Source organism: Rissa tridactyla, chromosome 7 (genome assembly GCF_028500815.1).
Source record: "Rissa tridactyla isolate bRisTri1 chromosome 7, bRisTri1.patW.cur.20221130, whole genome shotgun sequence".
In the NCBI taxonomy this organism is placed as follows: domain Eukaryota; kingdom Metazoa; phylum Chordata; class Aves; order Charadriiformes; family Laridae; genus Rissa; species Rissa tridactyla.
In genome coordinates this window covers 8902057-8923672 of record NC_071472.1, presented here as the reverse complement: position 1 = coordinate 8923672, position 21616 = coordinate 8902057, and the positions used below count along the sequence as shown (strand labels likewise).

General features: G+C 40.8%; 1 protein-coding gene across 1 annotated transcript in view; it reads right to left on the bottom strand.

Annotated features, from left to right (window-relative positions):
* Positions 1 to 18235, bottom strand: part of ACTR3 (actin related protein 3) — a 30436-nt gene extending 12201 nt beyond the window's left edge. Inside the window, exons 1-2 of the mRNA XM_054207814.1 lie at positions 18009 to 18235; positions 3125 to 3180 (exon numbers count right to left, since the gene is read on the bottom strand). Of these exons, the coding sequence (XP_054063789.1) occupies positions 3125 to 3180; positions 18009 to 18052 (100 nt within the window). The 5' untranslated portion in view covers positions 18053 to 18235. The remainder of the gene's footprint in view (positions 1 to 3124; positions 3181 to 18008) is intronic.
* Positions 18236 to 21616: the final 3381 nt, after the last annotated feature.

Here is a 21616-nt window from a genome sequence, read left to right as displayed (position 1 = left end):
TCAAGTCTTCCTAATTGCCTTTAAACACAATCCTTTACACAAATGAGGAAATTCATATATATAAGAAGCATTAATAACAGCCTCAATTATTCAAAGGCCATGCTCCAAAAGCTCAGAGGCAGAATTATTTTTCTAATTCTCACCTTCAGTAAGAAGTTCTGTTTGCTCACAACTAAAATTAAAAAAATAAACAAATTACGAAAACAGCTGTTGCAGACTCAAGCCCACTGGGCGGCACAGCTACAGGATTTGGAAATCAATAGCATGCTAAGGTAAAGCGCAGTTAGTTCACTGATGCCCCCCATCCTTCTCCTTTCTCATCCCATAAAGAGAAACAAAAGCAGAGTCGCACAGCCAAAACGTTGTGAACTCTGAACAGGATAAAACAGAAAACACTACTTCGAGCTCTTCAGGAAGAAAAGTGAATCATCCCGTAACTTCTGTAGCAGCTTGCAGGAGAGCAGAGAGGAAGCAAAAGGCTGGAGGAAGCTGAAAGCATGGGCCGGGGGCGGGGGGGGGGGGGGGGCAAAGATAAGAAATAGAAACTAAAATCGTGAGGAAAGAGATGTCGCAAGGCCAGTGCCTGATGCAACTGAAAAGAAGAATCTTGCCAAATATTTTTCAGGTCACCATTCCAGAGCTCACACATTTTTTCTGTCCAGACGTGTGTTATCTTCAAGAATTTTCAAGTAAAATACCAGCGCTTGCCACAGGATTATAGAAACTTTCAAGTCAAAGTGGTTTCACCCTGTTACAAGCCTGAAACAAGACGGGAGCTCTCCGTATTTTGCTGACCTTAAGGCTAGCCTCTTCGGTCCTGGGTTTGAAAGTCAGAAATGAGAAGGGAACAACCTGAATCAAGAATCATATCCTGAAAATACAAACAGGAAAATAAATCTTGCTGAAACCAGAGCTAGGCTACCGCGGTGTCTGAAGATGGGCAGCGCTCCAGTGGTATCTCACAGCATTTGCCTTTGGTTTGCTTGGCACAGGAATCAAGAGCTTTTACCAAAAAAAAAAAGGAAAAAGGACGTACTTGCATCAAATCAATTTTTGTGCTGAACCACTACTCAAGACATTTTTTTCCTTTTAAAGGTAAAGGAAAGGCCATCTAACGTGAACTATTATAGATAAACTGAAATAGATGACAAATCAAGAGAACTACTGGGGTCATGGAAAGAAGCTGACTCCTATTTTAACATACAGCAGGAAAAAGGGATTAAGTGAATAAAAATCAAGCAAAATTAACGATCTGCTAGGATGTAAAAAGCAGCCAGTGAACCCAAGTCTCTTAAAAAAATCAGCCCAATATATTCCCATTTACTTCACTTTTCAAACAAGCATTCGTCATCTCTACAAAAGCATATTCAGAATTAAATCAAGAACACAACAGGAGAGGAGTGGGAGACAAAAATTTGTGAAGAGCAGAAGCCAGTAAGATAAGCAGGAATTGAACAAGGCAGAAGGAATGCTGCTCGAACCTGTTTAACAGCAAACACTTTTTAGAGAATCAGACTGATAACACGCAACCATCATTGCTGGAAGTCAAAGGAGAAACTAAACCATTTTTCCTCTGTGGATAATATTAAGGAAATTAAAGACATCAAAGTGCTTTGAAAAGATCCACAGTTTTCCGTAACATTTTACTTTGAAACTAAGTACTGCTATACTCTACTTTTAATGTGGATTACACCATTGCTATTTGATTTCATGAGGCAGATGATTAATACACTAACTGCACGAGTTTGCGAGTACAGTACAAATGAGAAAAACGTCTTTTTCATTAAGAGAACTGTAGTCAAGGACCACTGCAGCTGTAGGAGCATCTAGACTAGAGCACCCTTTTTTATTTTTTTAAATACACCAGACTATCAAAAAGCTATCAAAAAAATCTCATTTCTCCCCTTTCTCTTCTACTTTAATACCATCCCTGATGTATAAATTTCTCTGCATAATGATCTGACAGGTCATTTCATTCTCAGAATTTGTTTAAAGTGTCATGATCTTTCTTCTCCTTTTTTGGAACAAGGGAGTGATTTTAAAATTAAATAAACCAAATCTGAAGATACAGAAAAAGTATATAAACCCTATTTATCTGAAATTAAATAAAATAACTATTTGCCCATTTTTAATTTAAAGATTGCTATGAAGTTTAAAGAGCAATATGAGGGTTTTTTCAGTGGTTCGTTAACTTTTTTAACTCTAATGTTAAAACTAGTTTTTGTGGGGGGAAAAAAGAACAACGCTGTAGAGTATATTTAAAAGAGATTGAAACGCTTCTCTCACTTGTATGAAAACAGAAGAATGCATTAAGTGAATTAGCCTTAGCTTTCCATGAAAATTGCTTTTTGAAGCATGCTTTCTAGAAAAATTAACAGAGAGCCTGAACTACCAAGTTCTATTTTACAGCAACTGTGCTGAAGTATTAGTTCTAGCTCTTTTCCTGTTGCATTTACAAGGAAAACTGGGTGTACTAATTATTCCTTTTTACCAGGATGTAATACGTGATTACTTTGGCGCAGATGAACAATGACAAAATGCCAAGTGGTGTAGGAGGTCAAAAGGTGAAGCATTTTGAAAGGAAGCTGATTGAATTCCACACTCTCAAGTAGAGCCGTTTCACTTCAAGGCGAGAAACAGTTCAGAAGACAGGGAGCAAATAAGCAATTTTACTTGTAGAATAAATAAATGTTTTCCTGTTCTATTTACAAAACATAGTAAATTAAGTAACATAGCTGTAATACTGAAAAATACCTAGGAAGTATAACATTTTAAACCCTAAAAATATTAAAACATCCAATTTTTTTTTTTCTAATTACAATCAACTAAACTTTAACCTCAGAAGTTCCTAATAAGGGAAAAACCTTCTGAAACATAAATATAGCCACACTATTGTATTTCAATATGGTTTCAGTTTCCAAGACATTAACTTCAAATATTAGTATACCATTTTAATAAACGTATCTTTCTAAATTGAGCAAAACAAAACAGTGCCATGCTACCACTCTGTGTCATTACTTAAAGGTCTTCAAGTTGCTCATTTTTAACTGTTTTTGTTTACATAGCAAGTTATACAAGCTCAAAATGTAACTTCAGCATTCATACACAAGTAATAAATACTTACATGAAGGAATAATGAACTGGGGTTCAGTATTACCAGCATATCCGAGCTTTGTGTACCTATTGAGGCAAAAAAAAGGTAGGATCATGATTATTATTTTTTATATATATGTATATAGAATTATAATTCAATACCACAAATACCAAAGATATCTCCCTTTTTTAATTAACATAACTCTCTTCCCATATATCAAAAAGACCCGCTGAATTTCCTTTAAAACACCAGACTGCCAGCTGGGCATGTGGCAGGGCTGGCCGTCATTACTTCACAAGCATTTCCCAAGATGTACTACCGTAGGTGGCAAGTACTGACAGCTGATAACGACGTGGTAGCAAAAGAAACTCCATTTAACAAGTGGAAAACAGTCTTGAAAGTGTGTTTCAGATGACTAAGGAAAGCAAGAGGAAAAGCACTACATACCTTCACCCACCCAATTTTCAGAATGTGCTACGGAAAGATGCATAATTTTCATGATGTAAGATAACTGAAGAAGTTACCATTGTATTCATGAAAAATAACGACAAAACTCACAGTAACGAAACTATCCAGCTGCTAGAAATGTTGTTACAAAAGAGTTAACAGCAGCATAGGCAAATTCTAAAACGTGCAGACCAAAACGCACACTACATTCAAGAGTTACAGCCTATGCACAAGTTTTTAATAAAGACAGACATGATAAAGTTCTCATTTTCCTTATGCAGCCAGACAGCTGTATTGACTAAACAAGTAGCATCAGCAAAAGCACGAAACACTGTAGTAGCACCTCTACAATTTTCAGCACTTGGATATAAACCTGGCAGATCTCAGGCTGTATGAAGCGGTACTAACTTGAACAAGCCATAAATCTACGTCAACAACACAGCAAAACGCCTAGCAACGAGTACAGCAAGAGGCTGGTTTTTAGAGGCCGGTTTTTAGAGGCCAGAAGAGGAGTGGTGCTGCGGTAGGTTTTCCTGTGATGCTACCCACACAGTGGTTGACACTTTGCTCACGTGTCCGCTAACGCCTACACAATTTCTATCGCTGACATTAATTGCACACAATAGTGCTGGGCCAGGAAAAACAGTACCCTCAAAAGGAAGGTCTATTTCTCTCTAAATAACAAAGTGGTTAGCACAGGATCTCACCTAACACCATAAACACTTTGCAAGAGAAGTATCTTTAAAGCTGTAAACCTGATCTTCTGTGTAACACACTGCAACAGTTGGGAGTAATTGTGCAAAAAAACCCTTGATTTCATATTGATCAACCGGAATGTTTACTGAAAAAAACACTTCACAGGCAAAATAAGATAAATAATTAAAAGTAAGAAACTAAATACCAGAAAAAAAATCACCTCTGATTAAGAGATCAGCATCATGCACTGTATGCGCCTGAGCTTAGGACGCGCAACTCAGACTTTGTAGACTCAAGTTCCAAGTTTTTAATTTCTTCTTAAATATCTAGTTCCTAAAACAAAATAATCAAGACTTCCACAATCTGATGCTTCTATAACCTGTCATGCAGAATAAAACTGTTCGCTGTGTCTATATTAACAGGCTTTTAGTTCCACAAGTGAATTAGTAATAAAACCAGCAAATATTGACTCACTCCCTCTACCTTCCCCTGCAAATATGGAACTGTGGCACATAGACGTTAAAGCTAAATCTACAGAGGAACTTTGGAGCCTGAAAGCTACATAAACCTACAACTAGATCAGAAGTGCCTTAAGCAAAAAAGTTAAAACCATTTGATTACTAAACTTGGTATTTCAAAGAAAACAAAAGCTAAGCTGTTGGAGGTAAGGGGCTGTTTAGCCACTTGTGGTGTGGGAGACTGCCCAGCGCACACACAGCCAGCAGACTGAAAGGAAGAGTCAGATGAAAGATGCATTTTACATAAAAAGACCGTATTCAGACATAAAATCAGCATATCTAAAAATACTATGGCCTACTCAGCAAGAAGTCTCCTGACTCATGGAAAAATAAAAGGTCACATTTTTAGACTTCCAAAAAAAGGAAAAAGAAAAAAAAGGAAAAACCCCACATGGCTTCTGGTCTCTGAATATTATAATATTATAGTGGCAAGTCTCCAACGCAAGGCTTCACATGTCTAGTGTTCCCAGACTTCCTTGCCACACTCTCCTTTCTGCATCAGGAATGCCACCGCTGCTTGCCCAGGGGTGAGGGAAGGGACCCCCTGCCTCCCCAGCTCCACGCTGGCAGGCACGGCCAGCCTTTGCAGTATTCGTATGGCGACTGGTACTATGGGGCTCTGGGCAAGAGCTCGGGCTGCCAGGGACTATGGGAATATACATAACAAACAGTAAGTTTCATTTTCATAATTAAAAATCTACACACTCTTGAGTGAAAACAGAGTTTAAAAACGCAATAGATGAGACAAAAAAGGCAAGTTAAAAAGTGAATAAAAAATGATAAAAATCTTCGGTTCTTCAAACGCACAATCTAGTAACAGTGCGGGTTTTAAAAAAATAACTTTTTAAAAATTAACTTTTGCTAAGATGAGGCTTTATTCAGGCTGATCAGATCTATTCTGCCACTGTCACTCAAAGTAAACATTTAAATCACATGAGAAAAGGATACCATGGGCAAGCTAAATTTCACAAGTGTACAGTTTCCACAAGCAGTTCATACAGAGCAAAGTGTCTGACTAATGTATGATTCACAGGGGAATGAGGCACACCCTGTCTTCTTCACAGCAGCAATCACTGCCACTACAGAAAAACACCCCTGATATTAAAGATATCATAAGGCAGTACCAATACTTGATCACAGTTTTCCAGTAAATCACAGCTTGTCTTGCTTTCTACACAGCACTGAAGAGTGGCAGGAGGGACTTCCATGGAGACGGGCAGGCACATGTCATTTAACGAGACATGAACTCAGCTTTCCCACACTGAATTTGGGGCACTCAGCAGTAAGAGAGCAAGGCCTGTGCAGATGAGTATAAAAGTGTAAGCAGACTTCTATTAAAATCTGTAACACAGAACTGATTTACAAAATCCCAAAGGTGAAAACCTCAATTCAACTTTGATCATTCAGATGTTTTCATTTATTTCTCCACGTTCAGCTACCATAAGTGTTTCTGTAGGTGCACCAGCTCATTTAAGTAGGAGAAAAAAAAAAAAACACCAAACAAACAACAACAACAAGAAATGGCAAAAAATTTTGTTGGAGAATCATGACCTTCAGATTTACTTTACAAGATAAGCTACAAAATATCCAAAAGCAGTCCACAAAGTCCATGCGCATGTAGGTATATAGAGAATCATATACATACACACACACCCCTCTATACTATCTATCAATATACATATATAAGATGCTGATATTCCCCAGTGACTTCCCTGCAATGTCCTCTCCAAAAGGCCACATACAGGGGTCTCATACAGAATCCTCTGGCCTATGCAGATATAACAATGCGACAAACAAAATATGATTATTTTTTTTGTAGGGGAAATTCCTAACACAAATAGATTGGGGGTAGCAACTAATGAAGATTCCTTCTAACTCTACTAATCTACATCAACTATCAGTGGAAAAATACCTCTAGAGTCACATCCACCTCAAGCTCACACCCTGAAATTGCAAGGTAGCTCTGGACTGATCTGCTGGAGATGTCTCTGGTAGGACAGGCAAAAGGCTCCCCGCAATGTTCTCAGCTGCACTAATGGGATTTCTTATATGTGCTCTCTCACCTAGAATACACGTTTCTGAGGCTATGAGATGGAAGCAATGCCACTTGAAGGTTACTTACGTATTACTCGTGCAGACAATTTTAAAGCCAGAAGGAAACAGCATTTAGGGTAAGAACTTCTAATAAGACTGTCATTAACAGAACCTCCGTCTGCAAACCACAAGCCATGACCACGCGCCTTTGCTCCACTTCTTTCCTATCCACAACAGATGTCATTCTGTAAATATTCTCTGAAGTTATACACCCTAGTTCTAGCACAACTGCAATTTTAACTATGGTGTAAGGAATAAGGGGACAACTGCTTCACAGACAACGCATTTGTTCAGCTGCTCTGAGAAGTACAACAGAAATGGGGTGGCCCAACGCGGGTTGTATCCTTGTCATTTTGCTGACAGCTGCATGCAGAGACACGAGTTAGCCAGGGACAGGCAGAGATAAACACTAGAGGATAAACGCTACCCGATTTTCAACTTCTGTAGAGCAAATCCAGGTTACAGCCTACCCCTCAGCTACTCCTAATGACCCGGACTAAAAGCAGTTTCATGCATAGGACACTTTTTTTAGCTGCGCACACAAACAGGAATAAGATGTATACCTCCAAGGCTGGCCTCAATAGAAAAATGCAATGTAACTTTAAAAACAAACAAAAAGAACTACTTTTCTGTAGGGAAGAAGGAGCAACAGACCTGAAACTCTGCAAAGAAAGTCAGGACTAGGCTGAAATCAAAACGGTCTCTTTCTGGTTTACCTTCGAGGTGTATAAAGTTAGAAAAACAAATATATATAGAAGGATATTTTTTTCAGTGGTTTTTTTTGTTGGTTTTGTTCATCAAATTGCTGTCTCTTCACAATGCTTCTGTACTACTGTCCACCATCTCAGCCGCAGCAATCCTTTGTTCAAGCTCTCACTTAAAACGCACCACAATCATTGCCTGTATCTTACCTTGCAGATGCAATGGGCTTCCCAAGTCCAGTAACCTGTACAGCACCTGTGTTAGCTTGGTGTGTGTACGTCCTAAAATTCTGCTTTGGTGTATACCACAGCCTGCACACCAAGCCCAGCAAGGTTTCTCTAACCAAACACACCTCTGCAGAGTCCTATGCCGAACCCATGCAAGGGGTCATACTCCAAGCAAGTCTGACATTCAGCAATGGGATTAGGCTTCACACAAAGTTCAACTGTGCTTATTTATTTATGAAATTTCAATCATTACTTACATCTTTAAATAACTATTAAGTAAATAACATTATTATGAATGGCTCACAATAAAAGACGCAAAACCAAGAAAGGTTATTTTATGATTTCACAATTTCACAGTTTCACAGCAGGCCACTGTGTGAAGGCATGCAAGACAGTGCAGATGCAACTTAAATTCACTGAAGCATGCAAATTCTTTGTTGCAGGTGTGCCTACAACAGCAACATTCATCGCTGGCTAAGTTACCTTAACTCTAGGAAAATTGTAAATGAGCAGCTTGTAGAAGGCACTACAAAAGCTCTCAGAAAGCTGGGAGGTTCTAAGGCCACACACACAGTCATATATTCAAAAGAGCGTGAAATAAATCAAATGGCAAAAACTCCAAGTTTTTAAACAGAATGGAAAGGTGGAAACAGATTCTGCTCTTCAATCCCCAGCTCCTTACAGATGGTCTGTCCAAAGACTTCATCAAAAAGGGCTTAATATCATTTCCTGTTTTAACTGGACAAATTCTACATAGGCAGAACTTACAAGACATAGTGTTTTTACTGTCTGAAGTCTTAGATAACAAAACCGCTTCAAAAAGAAGTGGGAAACTTATGAAACATGGATGAGGCCTGAAGTCTTCATACACAGAGCCCCATGTGACTGAAAGGTCTGAACAAGCCTTTGTTTTTATTTGTTGCTTTTCTTCTACAATCCTTCTTGCAGACCAGATGGGACTGAAAAGCCTACAGAGTATTTACTTTTCAAATCCCTGTAAAGAGAAATAACAAGAAAATGATGGCAAAAGAGGAAAGCCATCCTGTCCCTTTAAAAAAGGTCCCAGCTCTAGGATCTGATGCAAATCGGTTAGGCAGCAGCAGATCAGAAGTCCCTGAAGGAACTGATTATATTAGGAAAATGGGACTTGTATTAATAAATTAGTTTACTATCTCTTTTCAAATGTCCTTGATAAAACAAAAGATAGCAAAAGACTTTGAAATCTGTCACACCTTTCACATTTTTACACCTTGAGCTATAATATATATATTACTTTTACACATCCCTAGTTTATATTTTTAAATAGCAACTGCTTCTGTCAAGTTTTAAAACACTTGTTGATCAAAAGTGTTGTAAGTAATCAATAGTGAAAGCCAAAGAATTAGCTCTATAAATGGAAAAAACCCCAAGATTAGAAGTGCTCTCAGGTGAAGAATCTTGTTGAACTCTGGATGAGACACATGAAGGGATGGTAAAAGCGGATATTTCAAAGACATATGGGACCCCTAGACACCACAGATGTTACAAATCCAGCAGTCTGCAACCTTGGCCTTGGAATTAACTGCATTACTGTGTATCTGAAACTATTTTCTTACAATATTTCCCCTGAAAAATATCAGTCCACTTGAACAAAAGCCTTCATCTTGACAACAAATACTTCTTCACCACATACTGTAACTGTCACAGTAAAACAAACCATAAGCAGATTGAAGTGGTGTGCAATTTAAAGAGTGAGCTCAAAAGCAGCTTGAGAGAAAAATGCTTCTAACAGAAATTTATTTCCTAAATAGGAAAAAATACACCTTTATAAAAGGTAGACTTATCTTTAAAAGCATCTATATTTTTGTCTAGATTATTTATCCAATGCTGCTTTTTATCAGCAGCTACACAATTCAAAGCACAGACATGACTAATGCTTACTAGTAAAACCTACCTAAAAGGTGTAGCTAAAAACCACAAAGTCATGGCCACAAACACCCAGAGTAGAACCATCCAGGTGCGTGACTAAGAGTGACACAGAGGCAATAGCAGCCTGCACAAATTCACAGGCATTGTAATAAGAGTCCCCAGGTGACAGTTTCTACACCAGTCTGGAGGATGGAGAAAGCTACCACATCGTGCAGCTTCTAATTTTACAAACATTTGGATGGAGTAGAAGAGAATCTACTTTCAAATTTGCTCTATGTTTACTTGCATCAAAACTTTAAAAATAAATAAATAAACAACAAGCATTGATAACTTGACTCCGGAAAAGTTCTCTTCTCCTAAAAGTAAACAGGAAGATAAGATGCATTTGTTATTGAATGACTCTAGGTTATGATTGAGTCATGAAAAGCGTGCTTGAAAACCAGCCCATATTTAAGCGTTAAAGACTAAGAAAATCCAATTCAGGCATTTTGATGATGTTACCACCTAAATTTGTAATCCTAGTCAATTTTATTTACATTTGTAAAACCCATTAAAAATATTTAATGCTGACGTACTTTAACACAGAAAATAAAGTCAGCTTTCTTTTGAACACATTTTCCTCAAAGTAAGAAGAGCAAATGGCTTTGGGTATTATCTTTGCATAATGAAAATAGTTTGTGTTGGCAAAAGCAGAACGCTCTCTTAACTTACTGCTTCCTTTGAGACTTCTAGACTAATTCATTTTAACAAGTGTCTTTAACAGTGCCTCTGTGTTACACCACACCCACACAATACTAACCTGCACTGCTAGGTTTTTTAATAATTTCTATTTCATTTTCACTGAAGATTTCTGAGCATTTTCCACAGCCTGACTGCTCCATATGGTATTTGCAAATAACAAGGAAATAATGCCCCAAAGTTTGGAAGTCTGCATGGCTAATTACTTAACAGTCTAAATTACTTATTAACTTACTATGAGGGGGAGATTCATTTGGCAACTTTCTACATTATTTGCCCCAAATAAGCTGAACATTGCACAGACATTTATCAGAAGTAAAAAAAAAAAAAAACAAACAAACAAAAAACAACCCACAAGACAATAGATTAACTATATATACTTTTCAACAGACAAAACAGGGAGAGATCAATTGAGCCAATCAATACATAATTGCCAAGGAAACAAAATCTTGTACTTGAAGAAATGAAATAGGCAAAATCCGAGTCATATGATGCAGAAAGAGCCATATCCAATATAAATCTGACTTAACTCAGAAGTCTTTCCAAACAGATGCAATACAGTGGCTAAAACCTTTTTAACGTGGAATCACTTCACAATGTTGCGCATTTGTGCTTGCTATTTGCATGATTTCAGCAGTTTAGAGCTCCAGTGTTGAACCCACAGCTACTACACTATCGCCCCAATCACACCACCCTGAGCAGAGGGTTAGATGAACCAAATGGACGGGCAGAGCACAGACAGGAGAGAAGGAGCACACAGCAAGCACCGCAGGACACTCTCCGCACACCTCCCACCTGCCCAGTACTATGGTCACCACTTCGAGCAAATAACTGAATGTTTTCCATCAAGAATAGGCTTGCATTAAAACACCAGTTTACGTACTCATCATGTTACACCGTGCTTCTAATAAAAAGACAGCTTCCAATTACAAACAGTTGTCTTGTAGAAAAAAATGCCCCACTAAACTGTGGACAAAAACATACCACACAGTTTTGTTTAATATAAAAAGCAGGTCTCATTTAATAAGATTCTGAAGTCTGACTACAAATATGCAAGGCTCTTACAGATGATAAACAGCATGATAAATCTAAGGCAAGACACGACAAATAAAATGCTAATACTGAAAAAATAGGTAAGTAAGAGATACTGCATCAACTACAGAATTAAAATTTGGATTCATTCATTGATAGCAGGGTACAATCAAAATAAAGTATCAACAGACAACCTCCTGTCTGCATCTTGCTCTCTACAGACTGAGTATGCCAAAACACATCCTGTGCACAGCTGCAAACACTCACAATGACCACAAGAGAATAATAAAGAGAAAAAGGAAACCCCAGAAAAAAAAAAATAGCTAAATTTATCTAGAGATTTTCCACGTCTGGTCTTAAAAATGCAAACTCATGATCAGAACAAAAATTCTAATGTAGGGTATAACATAATTTTTAAGTCAGTGGATGAAATGATGACTTTTTCAATTTGGGATATAAACCTCCTTGACAACTGATTTTTAAAAAAAGAAAAAGAAAGCAATATAACAGCACTAGGACTTGGAAGGAAGGACAGATGCTTCATACTGATCGTTAAAAATAATCCTGCTATGGACACTAACAAGTTTGCAATCAAATTGGTATTTTTAAGCACCTACGCAAGGAAGATTTTTGTTAGATTAGTACACCCAAATATATTTTAGTTCAGTGACTAAAACAAATCAAAAATTAAAAATTAAGGTAATAAAAATTTATTTTCCTAAACAGAACAGAAGAGAACTCAATAATTTTACTGGGGACAAACTAAAATATTGTTTTAGTTATTTTACCTTCAAACCTAACTTTTCTCCTTAAAGTCTATAAATGAAGAATGTTTGTCTAAAATTAATTTTTTTAAAAAAAAGTTTGTTTGAAATTGTCAAAGCCTTTTTGCATTTCCCCAAGGAAGCCTGCAATGATGAAACTGAATGTTGAAACATTATGTTGAAACTTTTAAATTGCATGAACTGAAAGAGCAACTGCAAAGTTTCTTATACGTGCCTTTAAAATAATATAGAGGCTGGATTACTACTCAGGAACTAGTACAGTAGTTCTGAATTATGTGAAAATACAGCTCTAAGAGTTCAGATGAGCAAATGTGCATCACACTCATGCAATCAATGTAGTTTCTGGACAGAACATTCAAGCCAGGTAATAAATAAGAACCAAAAACCAAGAAGGGAACCTGCTCTGTCCCACCCACAGCCCTACCCTCCCTCAAACCCTTCCTCATAACCAGGGCCATACTCTGGTCTCAGCAACTGCGCAAGCTTCCCCCGCGCACAGGAATAGGAGCTCTGCTGTACCTAGAAGGTGGCTCATTTATCATTAACTTTACAGATTCAGCCCGTGAATGCAAGTGGGTTTGTCCTCAACTCAGAGATGTCGCCTCCTCCTCCCCCCGCCCTTATTAGTATATCAATATATCAAGCGTTAAGTGTGACACCAGAAAAGAAAAGCAGAAACAGAAGGACTAGAAGGTGCAATGCATCTTTTGCAATAAGATATAAACTGATTCCTGTAATGGAATTCCAAAATATATACGTGTGTGGTTAGGAATATTATATATTCCTAACTGAATTCCCATTATTCCTAACTACATTGTAAGCTCTGTGCATTTAGTGTTAAAACATGGATTGTGATGTGCCAGAATCATTTAAGAGACGCTACAGGTCATCATGGGTCTCCAGAACCTATTTGCAATTATCAAAAATATATATATATTTTAAACCACAACTCTCAATCTAGCACAACTCCTTTTTCCGTGTTAAGGATGAAGCATTTCGCCCTCCCTCTCCAACCATTTCAGCTACTGGCAAGCAAAAGATACTCTTAAAATCCTGGAAGAGTATTTTTTCCATATTCCATTAAGGAATTATTTTGTTCAGGCTTTCCATACTGAAAAATTACTTCTGGGATGACACAACAGAGAGAAAATTCATCCCAAAAGAGAACATTTTCACGAAGACTGGAACCCATGAAAGGTTACAACAAGATATCCAATTGAAATATTAACTGCAAGAACACCACAGTGCTGATATATTTATACTAAATAGAAGTTATGATTTGAAATAACCCGTATCTGGAATGTTAGGAAAGAAAAATAATTTTGAAGTCCAGTATAAGACTAAAAAAGTTGCAGAGCAAACAAAATATAGGCTGTTACTTCCCCTTACCTTGTTTTTATAGCATTGGATTTCTCACCTCACATATCTTTGCTGTTTATTGAAGATTATTAGTTTTCATGGATCTTGTATTCATTTATGCTACCAGGTCAAAACCCAGAAGAGAAACAGAACGATGTAATCCTGTTTAACTTCTCACATCAGAGGACACTCAACCCATAAATACTTCACTCTGCTAAAGAGCATGAAGCTATAGAGGTGTTCCATGAAGACTGATGGGAGAAGTCCCCCAGTGCAAAGCTCGCTGCACTGTGCACACCACCCAAGCGCCAGCCAGGATCTCAGCTTCTCCGAGGTTTCACATGCCCAAGTTCATCCTTCCTTCATTTACAGCAAAACTGGCTATAGAAATGGAACAGCCAAGAAACTCTCAGAGATGTGACTCATTACAAAGAAGAGTTTGCAACTTCACGCCAAGAAAGCTTGGAAATCCTCAGTTTTCCATGCTCTCGGCTTAGAGGGAACCCAGACTGCCCACCACAAACAGCGGGGCTTTCTCCTATTAACTCTGAAACCTTTCATTCTCCCCTAGTACTCAGGAAAGAAGGAAGAGAAAAACCCAAACACAACCATTTTTATAAACTGTGTAAGGGAAGTGAAAAAGGGGCCTAGCCTGGCATATAAAAGGAGATATAAGAAAGTAGGATGTGAGACAACAGATTTTATTTTTTTTTTTTCCACACAATCACGTAACCAATTTACTCAAGAGAACAAACATACTGACCCTACAGACAGAAGGCTCTGGGGTACACCAGAGAAGCTGGTCACCTACGACACTCTGAGTGGTAAAGGATCCACCTGACAGCCACAGAAAAACCGTACACAAGCCTCTAGAAAAGGGAAAGTTTAGGTACAGAAAAGACAAATACTTTTCTTTAAATCACTTTCATTGCTAAAATTAAGTTCTCATTTTGGAACTGCAGTAGGTTACACAGCCACTTACTTCAGTTCAGCTGAAGAGCCATTAATTTGAACACTTGGAATTAATTATCTGCCATCCCAAATGAGCTAGTTCAGTGTTATACAAGGTTATACTTAGAAAAAAATGCATTCACACAGAAAGACACAGTTAAAATCTACTTGTCAACCTAATCAAGCTAAATTCTGAAGTGGCGTAGGAAGAGCTTTTAATCATGACTTGCAGGCTGCGCTGTGTTTGCCTGTAGAACAGGCAGCAAGAACTATTCAAATACCCAAAAGGCACAGAGCAAAAGACTGCAGCCTACTGAGATTAAAACATCAGTAAGAGCCTTTTTCTTTCTTTGGTGTGCTGTTCATACAGTTTATAGAAATAATTCCATGTAATTTTTCTTTTTTTGTATTTTTATTTTAAAAGGCATGTAATCCTTAGATACGCCAATCTGATGCAAGTCCCATTCACACTATTTACCTGCTCTTACCAGGTATCCATTACCTATTTTCTAGGTATCAGGTTTGCTTAAGCAAAGAATGCAAATTTCAAGATAACAAATGTAACACTGGAAGAATTTTTGCTGCGCCTATAATCTGACTGCTGTGTCACTGACTTTACTCATTTGCCAGCTCCAGCTGTATGACACGTACTTGGATGTTCCCTAAAAAGTTTGACTAACCTGTTAAAACCTCAAACAACAGGGAACACATGATCTCCCCACCCTCTTCTGTGCTTTGAAAGGGGTCCTTAAAATTTGTCTAATCCATGCAGGCTGATGCTGAAAAGCACAACTATGCCACCTTTCTCATCCACCCCTTTCCCCTCAATCTTACCTGGCAAAAATGAAAACACACACAAACCACTCAGATCAACAAACTGAACCTGTGGCTACATGCACAAGACACGTAGGAAGACACCCTTAATACCTCTCCTACGTCTGCCCTTTTGCTGATTAAGGTAAATTCTCCTTGGACTGTAATTTAATTATCATCCCCTCCCTCTAGAAAAACCCTACTTACTGAAAAATTTGTGCACGTTTAAAGCCTTGCCTGTTCTAAAGGCAGTTCCTTTCAAACTTTCTGCTTTGGTTGTATTTTCGAAACCTCTTTATTTTCCTGTTTTCAGGGGCTATCTTTAAATTGTCTGCTTTCTTCCATTTTGGTACACAAGGCAGAACCCTAGGTGAGACCTCAACTGATCCACACAGAGTACAAGGCTGACATAACTACTGTGTCATGTTCTTGCTTGTGCACAAAAACCGAGATGGAGTTAAGGAGGGCTGCAGCAATTAAAAAAAAAAAAGCTATGAGCATGATATGATTATGCTATCACATCCCACTGCACTACTACCCACCTGTTCCCTATTTGCCTCAAGTATTAGATTTTTCCTTTGTAGATTCACCACTTTATACCTTTGACTACTGAAGTCAATTAATTCCAACAACCCCAATGCTCTGTAATGTTTCCAATGCTAAAAATCTTTGCCCACAGTTTCCTGAAGCAGATCTTCAAGGAAGCACAATTTCAAACTACGAAGCATACCAGAAGGGAAAAGCCTGGAGAGCAGAATAGGTTGGTCTGTGTTTACAGAAAAAACCCCAAAAACCTAGAGGTGCACAATGAAAGAGCATCTTAGAGAGATCTTTGAAGACTAGGGGGAAATAAATAAACAAAACAGGAGCAAGACTCTGCGAACATCATATACAAGAACATTACAGAGTACACCGTGTGCACTGAAGTGGATTAATGGAGTATTTACACACAGATCCTCCCCAGGAACATTTGTTTTAACACTCAAGCCCCTCAGTATACCTCTCGCATTAAAAAGGCAAAGTCGTTACTTACACAGCTATATGCTAATATGTTGTTCCTGCTTGGCATCACTGAAAGCTCTAAGTGAATCTCTCTACTTCAGTGGTCACGAGCTATTCACGAGCTATATTTTGCAAACCTATAAAGACATAATTACTGACTTTAATGGGCCTACCTGCAATGCACAAACACGTAGGATGGGAAAAAGCCCCTAGTGGCATACAGCAGAGTACATTACAGATCTTTTGTTTTGAAAGATAAACAGTGCATATACACATCATGTTCAACTCACATGCACTTCCATTAAATTCAGCTACACACCCTCATTCCCGCTGTGCTAACCCTCATCCCTCAGAACTCAAGGTTTTAGTTCTTGCTCTTCTTAAAGACAAATTTATTAATGTCCTACACCAAAGAGATTCTCTTGAAGGGAAGACGAGCATGTAATTTCAAAAAACAAGCGCCCAGATTTCAAAAGAACTTGCCTTTTCAGAGCATTTTAAGTATTTGTGCCTACATTGCAGCCACTGAGAAATTTCTTTGACTACGTTTAGCAAGATGGATGAGAAGTGAAAGAAAGAGACAAGTTAAAGACTCAGCATGCCATCAGCACCAGCTAAAGAGGAAGAGCCTTAAAAGCTCTTTACTTTACTTCCCAGTAGAAGCCTGATGCATAGTGCCTAAAATGAAATATTTCATCTTTAGAAAAATCACACCACAGAGGGCAGGTCACAGAGCGGTTTCCGCGTAACCCGTGGAAGCCTGCAAGCAGCACGGTGTAACCCCGTCCAGGTGTAACCCCGTCCAGGTGTAACCCCGTCCAGGTGTAACCCCGTCCAGGTCGGCCTCCGACCGGCTCCTCGGAGGGCCGGCTCCCCAGCCCCAGCCCCAGCAGCCAGGCCACGGCGGGGAAGGCAGCCTGAATGCCGAGGGCCGCCTCCTCCCCAACCACCGCTTATGCTATATATCCCGGGCACCGCGTCCTCTTCATCATCTGGCGGCTGCTAAATAAAAAGAAGAGCTTCTAAAACGGATTTGGTTCAGGTTTGACACTGAAAACTGCCTTATAAGGTAGAAAAGCCCGAAAGCAGGAAGAGGCTTTGACAAAACTAAGGAAGTTCCTCTGCGCTTGCTCGCTGGAGGGGGAGGGGTTTTTTCCCCTTCCACAGAGAGAAGCAGCACAGAATAAATGACATTATCCACACATTAAAAATAAATAAGCACATAAGAGACCCCCCGGACGGCGCCCGGCGACTCCTCTCAGCGAGAGCATCTCGGGAGCTGGCAGGGTCGTTGTCCCCGCCGGCCACCCCCGGCTCCGGCAGCCGCACCGGCTCCCCCACACCCCGGCAGGCACCGGCCGAGGAGCCGGAGGCGGCTGCTGCAAGCGGCCCCGGCCCGGCGGGGCGGCCCGAGGGCTCGGCGGCGGCGAGGGGAATGGAAGGGATGGGATGGAAGCCGGCTGCTCCCCCCGGCCCGGCCCAGCCCAGCCCTCCCGCTACCGGCACCGCGACGCCTCGGGCGCGGCCGCCCGGCCCCGCGGCGGGCAGCGCGACCCCCGCCGCCATCTGCGGCAAGCGGAACCCGCCCGGCCCCGCCCCGGGCGGCACCGAGCTGTCAGCGGCCGGCCCGGCCGTCGCTCACCCCGTGCCGCAGTCCACCACACAGGCGGGAAGCCGCCCTGCCATGCTCCTCGGTAGCGGCGGTGCTAGGGACGGCGGGCAGCCCTGGGCGCGCTCCGGCGGGGCTGGGCTCGGCGGCGGGGAGGGAGGGAGCGAGGGCACTTCCGCAGGGCGGGCGCTGCCTCCCCCGCCCGCTCCGCTCCGCTCGCAGGCACGGCCCGGCGAGCCCAAGATGGCTGACCCGCCCCTCCCTGCGCGCGGCGGCGAGGGCGGGCGCGACAACCCCGGCCCTCGGCTGACGTCTGATCTCGCGGCCGCGCCCCTGCGAGGCGGCGCGAAGTGGAGCGGGCGGGAGGGTTCTTACCCTCCTCAGGGGCGGCGAACAGAGGAGGGCGGGTGAAGTAGTATTTTAGTACTGAAAACCTGAGAGTTCGGGTGGAGAAAGTAAAAAAAGAAATCTGTTCAAGGGTTCTTTCTGTTCTTTTTCTCTCTTCCCGCCTCTAACAGCCCTTCAGGGTTGGAAGGACAGGCTGCTGTGTCCACCAGGCCTGGCCCCATGATGTCCTCTAGCCACACACTATTTCGTATTTGCTTTCAAAGTATTTCGATGTTTTACAGTTCTGGTATTGCAGCTTTTGGGTATTTTCAGTCCTTTGCTTGTTGCGACTGCCCTGGCAAAGATGTGAGGTTCGTGGTGTAATCCCATCTCAAACCGAGGACAGATGAGGTAGCCCATGAAAAAGAGTAATTGTCAGGGCTCAGAGTGCTCCAATGGGCCTTAATGGCCCTAATGAGCCTCACCTGGGGCCTCCACCCCAAGCTTCCTGCCCGAGGGCACAGGAGACCCATCCCCAGTTCTTGTCCATAGGTGTGTGCTGTCCCAACCTTGCTTTTGGGCTTGATAATAGACTTTCCTCGTCCCTATGGGCCTCCCTGGTTACCATCACGGGCCCTAGTCCTGGGCTGCAGACTGACATCCCGCCTTCACCTCGGGCCCGTTTCACCACCATGAACTTGGTCTGATGATCTGGGCTCTTGGCTGAGCCTGACCACTACCTTTTGGTCTGCTCATCTCACCTCAACCATGAACTATGGGACCTGGCCAGGCTGGTGAGTCCCCAGCCCCGCTGGCTGCGTTACTGCAGGTGGCTCCATGTCCCTTAGGGAGCCACCAGCCCTCGAGGTATCCCCAGAGTGGTCTTGCTTCCTTCTTCAAGCGTTGGTCCTCCTCACTTAGTTTAAGCTATCTCTAATTAATAGGGTCACTCCCTGAGCTCACTGTAGGGTTAGACAGGAGTCGGTGTGAGTGCAAAGTAGATGCCCTTCAGGTTGAGATAAGAGCGAACAAACCCATCCCTTTTTGTACCAGCAGCTAGACAGTTCAGTTGTGAAGTTCAAGCCACCATCTGGCTTCTGTGGGCTGCCAGACCTTCCTGAGGAACATAAGCAAGGAAAGGAGATAGTGAGAATCTTAACATTTTTATTTTAATGTCAAAGCAAATTATGAATAGAACATTATGAGGCGGTTTACAGATAATGAAAGGGATTTTTGCAGGATATTGTGTAGCCTGTGAGCTATGCTGTGCTAGAATATGAAAGATTAGTATCTCTGAAAGCTTTACAGAGGAAGTGCAAACAGCCCTTTTTTTTTTAAATGCACATGCCTGTGTGTGCATAGGTACATATTTATCTAAAATAAATACAGTTAGTATGTAAAGTACCATGTGGACTTTTCACTTTCCTCTTGGTTTTATTACCTGGTGTTCAGAGTTACACACGCAGCAGGTTCAACAGCTGTGTTGGGCAGATGGAGTCCTGGAACAAGAGAGGGGCTGAGTGCTCCTGTTGCCCTCAGAGATGCGTGAGACAAGGGCCAAAAACCTGTGGCATGCAGACAGCGTGGAGCTGGCAGGTCTTGTCCTTGTTGTAAAGCCGGCACGGAGGGGGTCAGCACCACCGAGTTAGTCTGCCCAGCTGTAGTGAGTTTCGAACAGTGCAATCATTAGTGTACCATAGCTGCTGTTCTTTATTACCTAATATTTCCAAATAATGCTGCTGATCAGTCTAGCTAAACTTTAATAGCAAATCAAAGGACAAATAGTAGAACTGCTATAAAAGCCGCTAATGACTTTTTGCTAACAGAAGCATCATTTCACTATAAAACATTAAATCACACCCACAAGCGCTTACAGTAATGCACTGTACAGAAAATCTCCCAGAGCTGGAGTTATTTTTTGCCTCCTTGTGAGTGCAAGTGTTTTCTGCGAAATGGTAGGACACTGAGCAGGAAAAAAAAAGTACTGCATTTCATATGGAAAGTGAAACAAATCTGTTGAGTAACTCCATTGCAATCTCTTGCTATCAGTTTGTGTTCTTCCTGAGTCTGCGTTAAGAAGGACGTTGAAAAAGAGCAGTGCCGGTGCATTTTGTGTTACTGAATTACAGTGGAATTTATGTGTGAGCACCAAAAAGCATAGAATTTCTCTCAATATCAAGGTGCCAAGTCAATCACAGTTTTGCAAGGGAAAGAGTTGAAAGACTAAACTCCCTTGCCATGAGATCTCATGTTTCATTTTATTAGTCTGGCCAGATGCAGTTCTTCAGGTGGCCGTGGAGCCAGGCCCCGTTCCAATAAAATAAAGGTGCAAGATTTCTCTTAAAGCAATATTATTTCACGTTGTTCTACCATAAACACATTTGGCATATTACTCATCAAAATTCAAATAGATCAATCTAATTTCAGTACTGCTTCCTGTAATACTCCGTACAAAGTACCCTTTGTACTTTCGTGCATTGGCATCTAGATTATCTTGGTGGATATTTTTAGCGTAGAAGTCTTGTGCTTAAATTACCAAATTGAGCTTATAAAGTTAAAATTCAGCTATATCCAGCAGGATTGCAGTGCTGACTGATACATTTCAAAACTTTCTTGCATTGAAATAGTTTCCAATCCTCACTTATTTCTTCAGTACAGCAGCAGTTGGAAAAGCCTACTGTCTGTTTTCATGGTGTAATTTTCTGAATCTTTACATCCTCATTTGGCCAGAAGCGAGTTCCAAACTTAGGCAAAGCTTTTCACTGTTCCAGGGTGTACTAGAAATCAAATTTTTACTGTATAGAGGCAATGTCTTAGTATGTTCTTAATCTCACCATGGAATGGGTGGAATAAAACCCTAAATTGCCTTATCTGGTACCATCCTAGACAGCACACATAATCCAGCAATATCATCATTCTATGATGCATCACAGTCCAGCTTTTATAAGCACAGTTGGGTTGCAGGTGATCTTTTCCTGAATATCCATGATAACAGAAGTAATTACCATTGCAGAGCATCCTCCTTCTGTTGCTGTCTGCCTCCAGGCAGTTTACAATGTAACTGTAAAAAAAGAGAATGCAGATGAATACAAATGCATAAGGAATGAGAAGATAAAAGCTCAGAAGGAAAGTATTTCTATTAGTCAACAAGTAAACACAGGAGCAGTCTAACAGTTTGATTTGAACGGAGGGAATTTTCAGACAACTTTCCGTAATTTTCATGTAAACATGTCTTGGGGCTCCAGACTTTTCCATGATGCGGGTACGTTTTACTAGCTCCAGTAATGCTACATATTAAAATTTCTCAAGGCCTT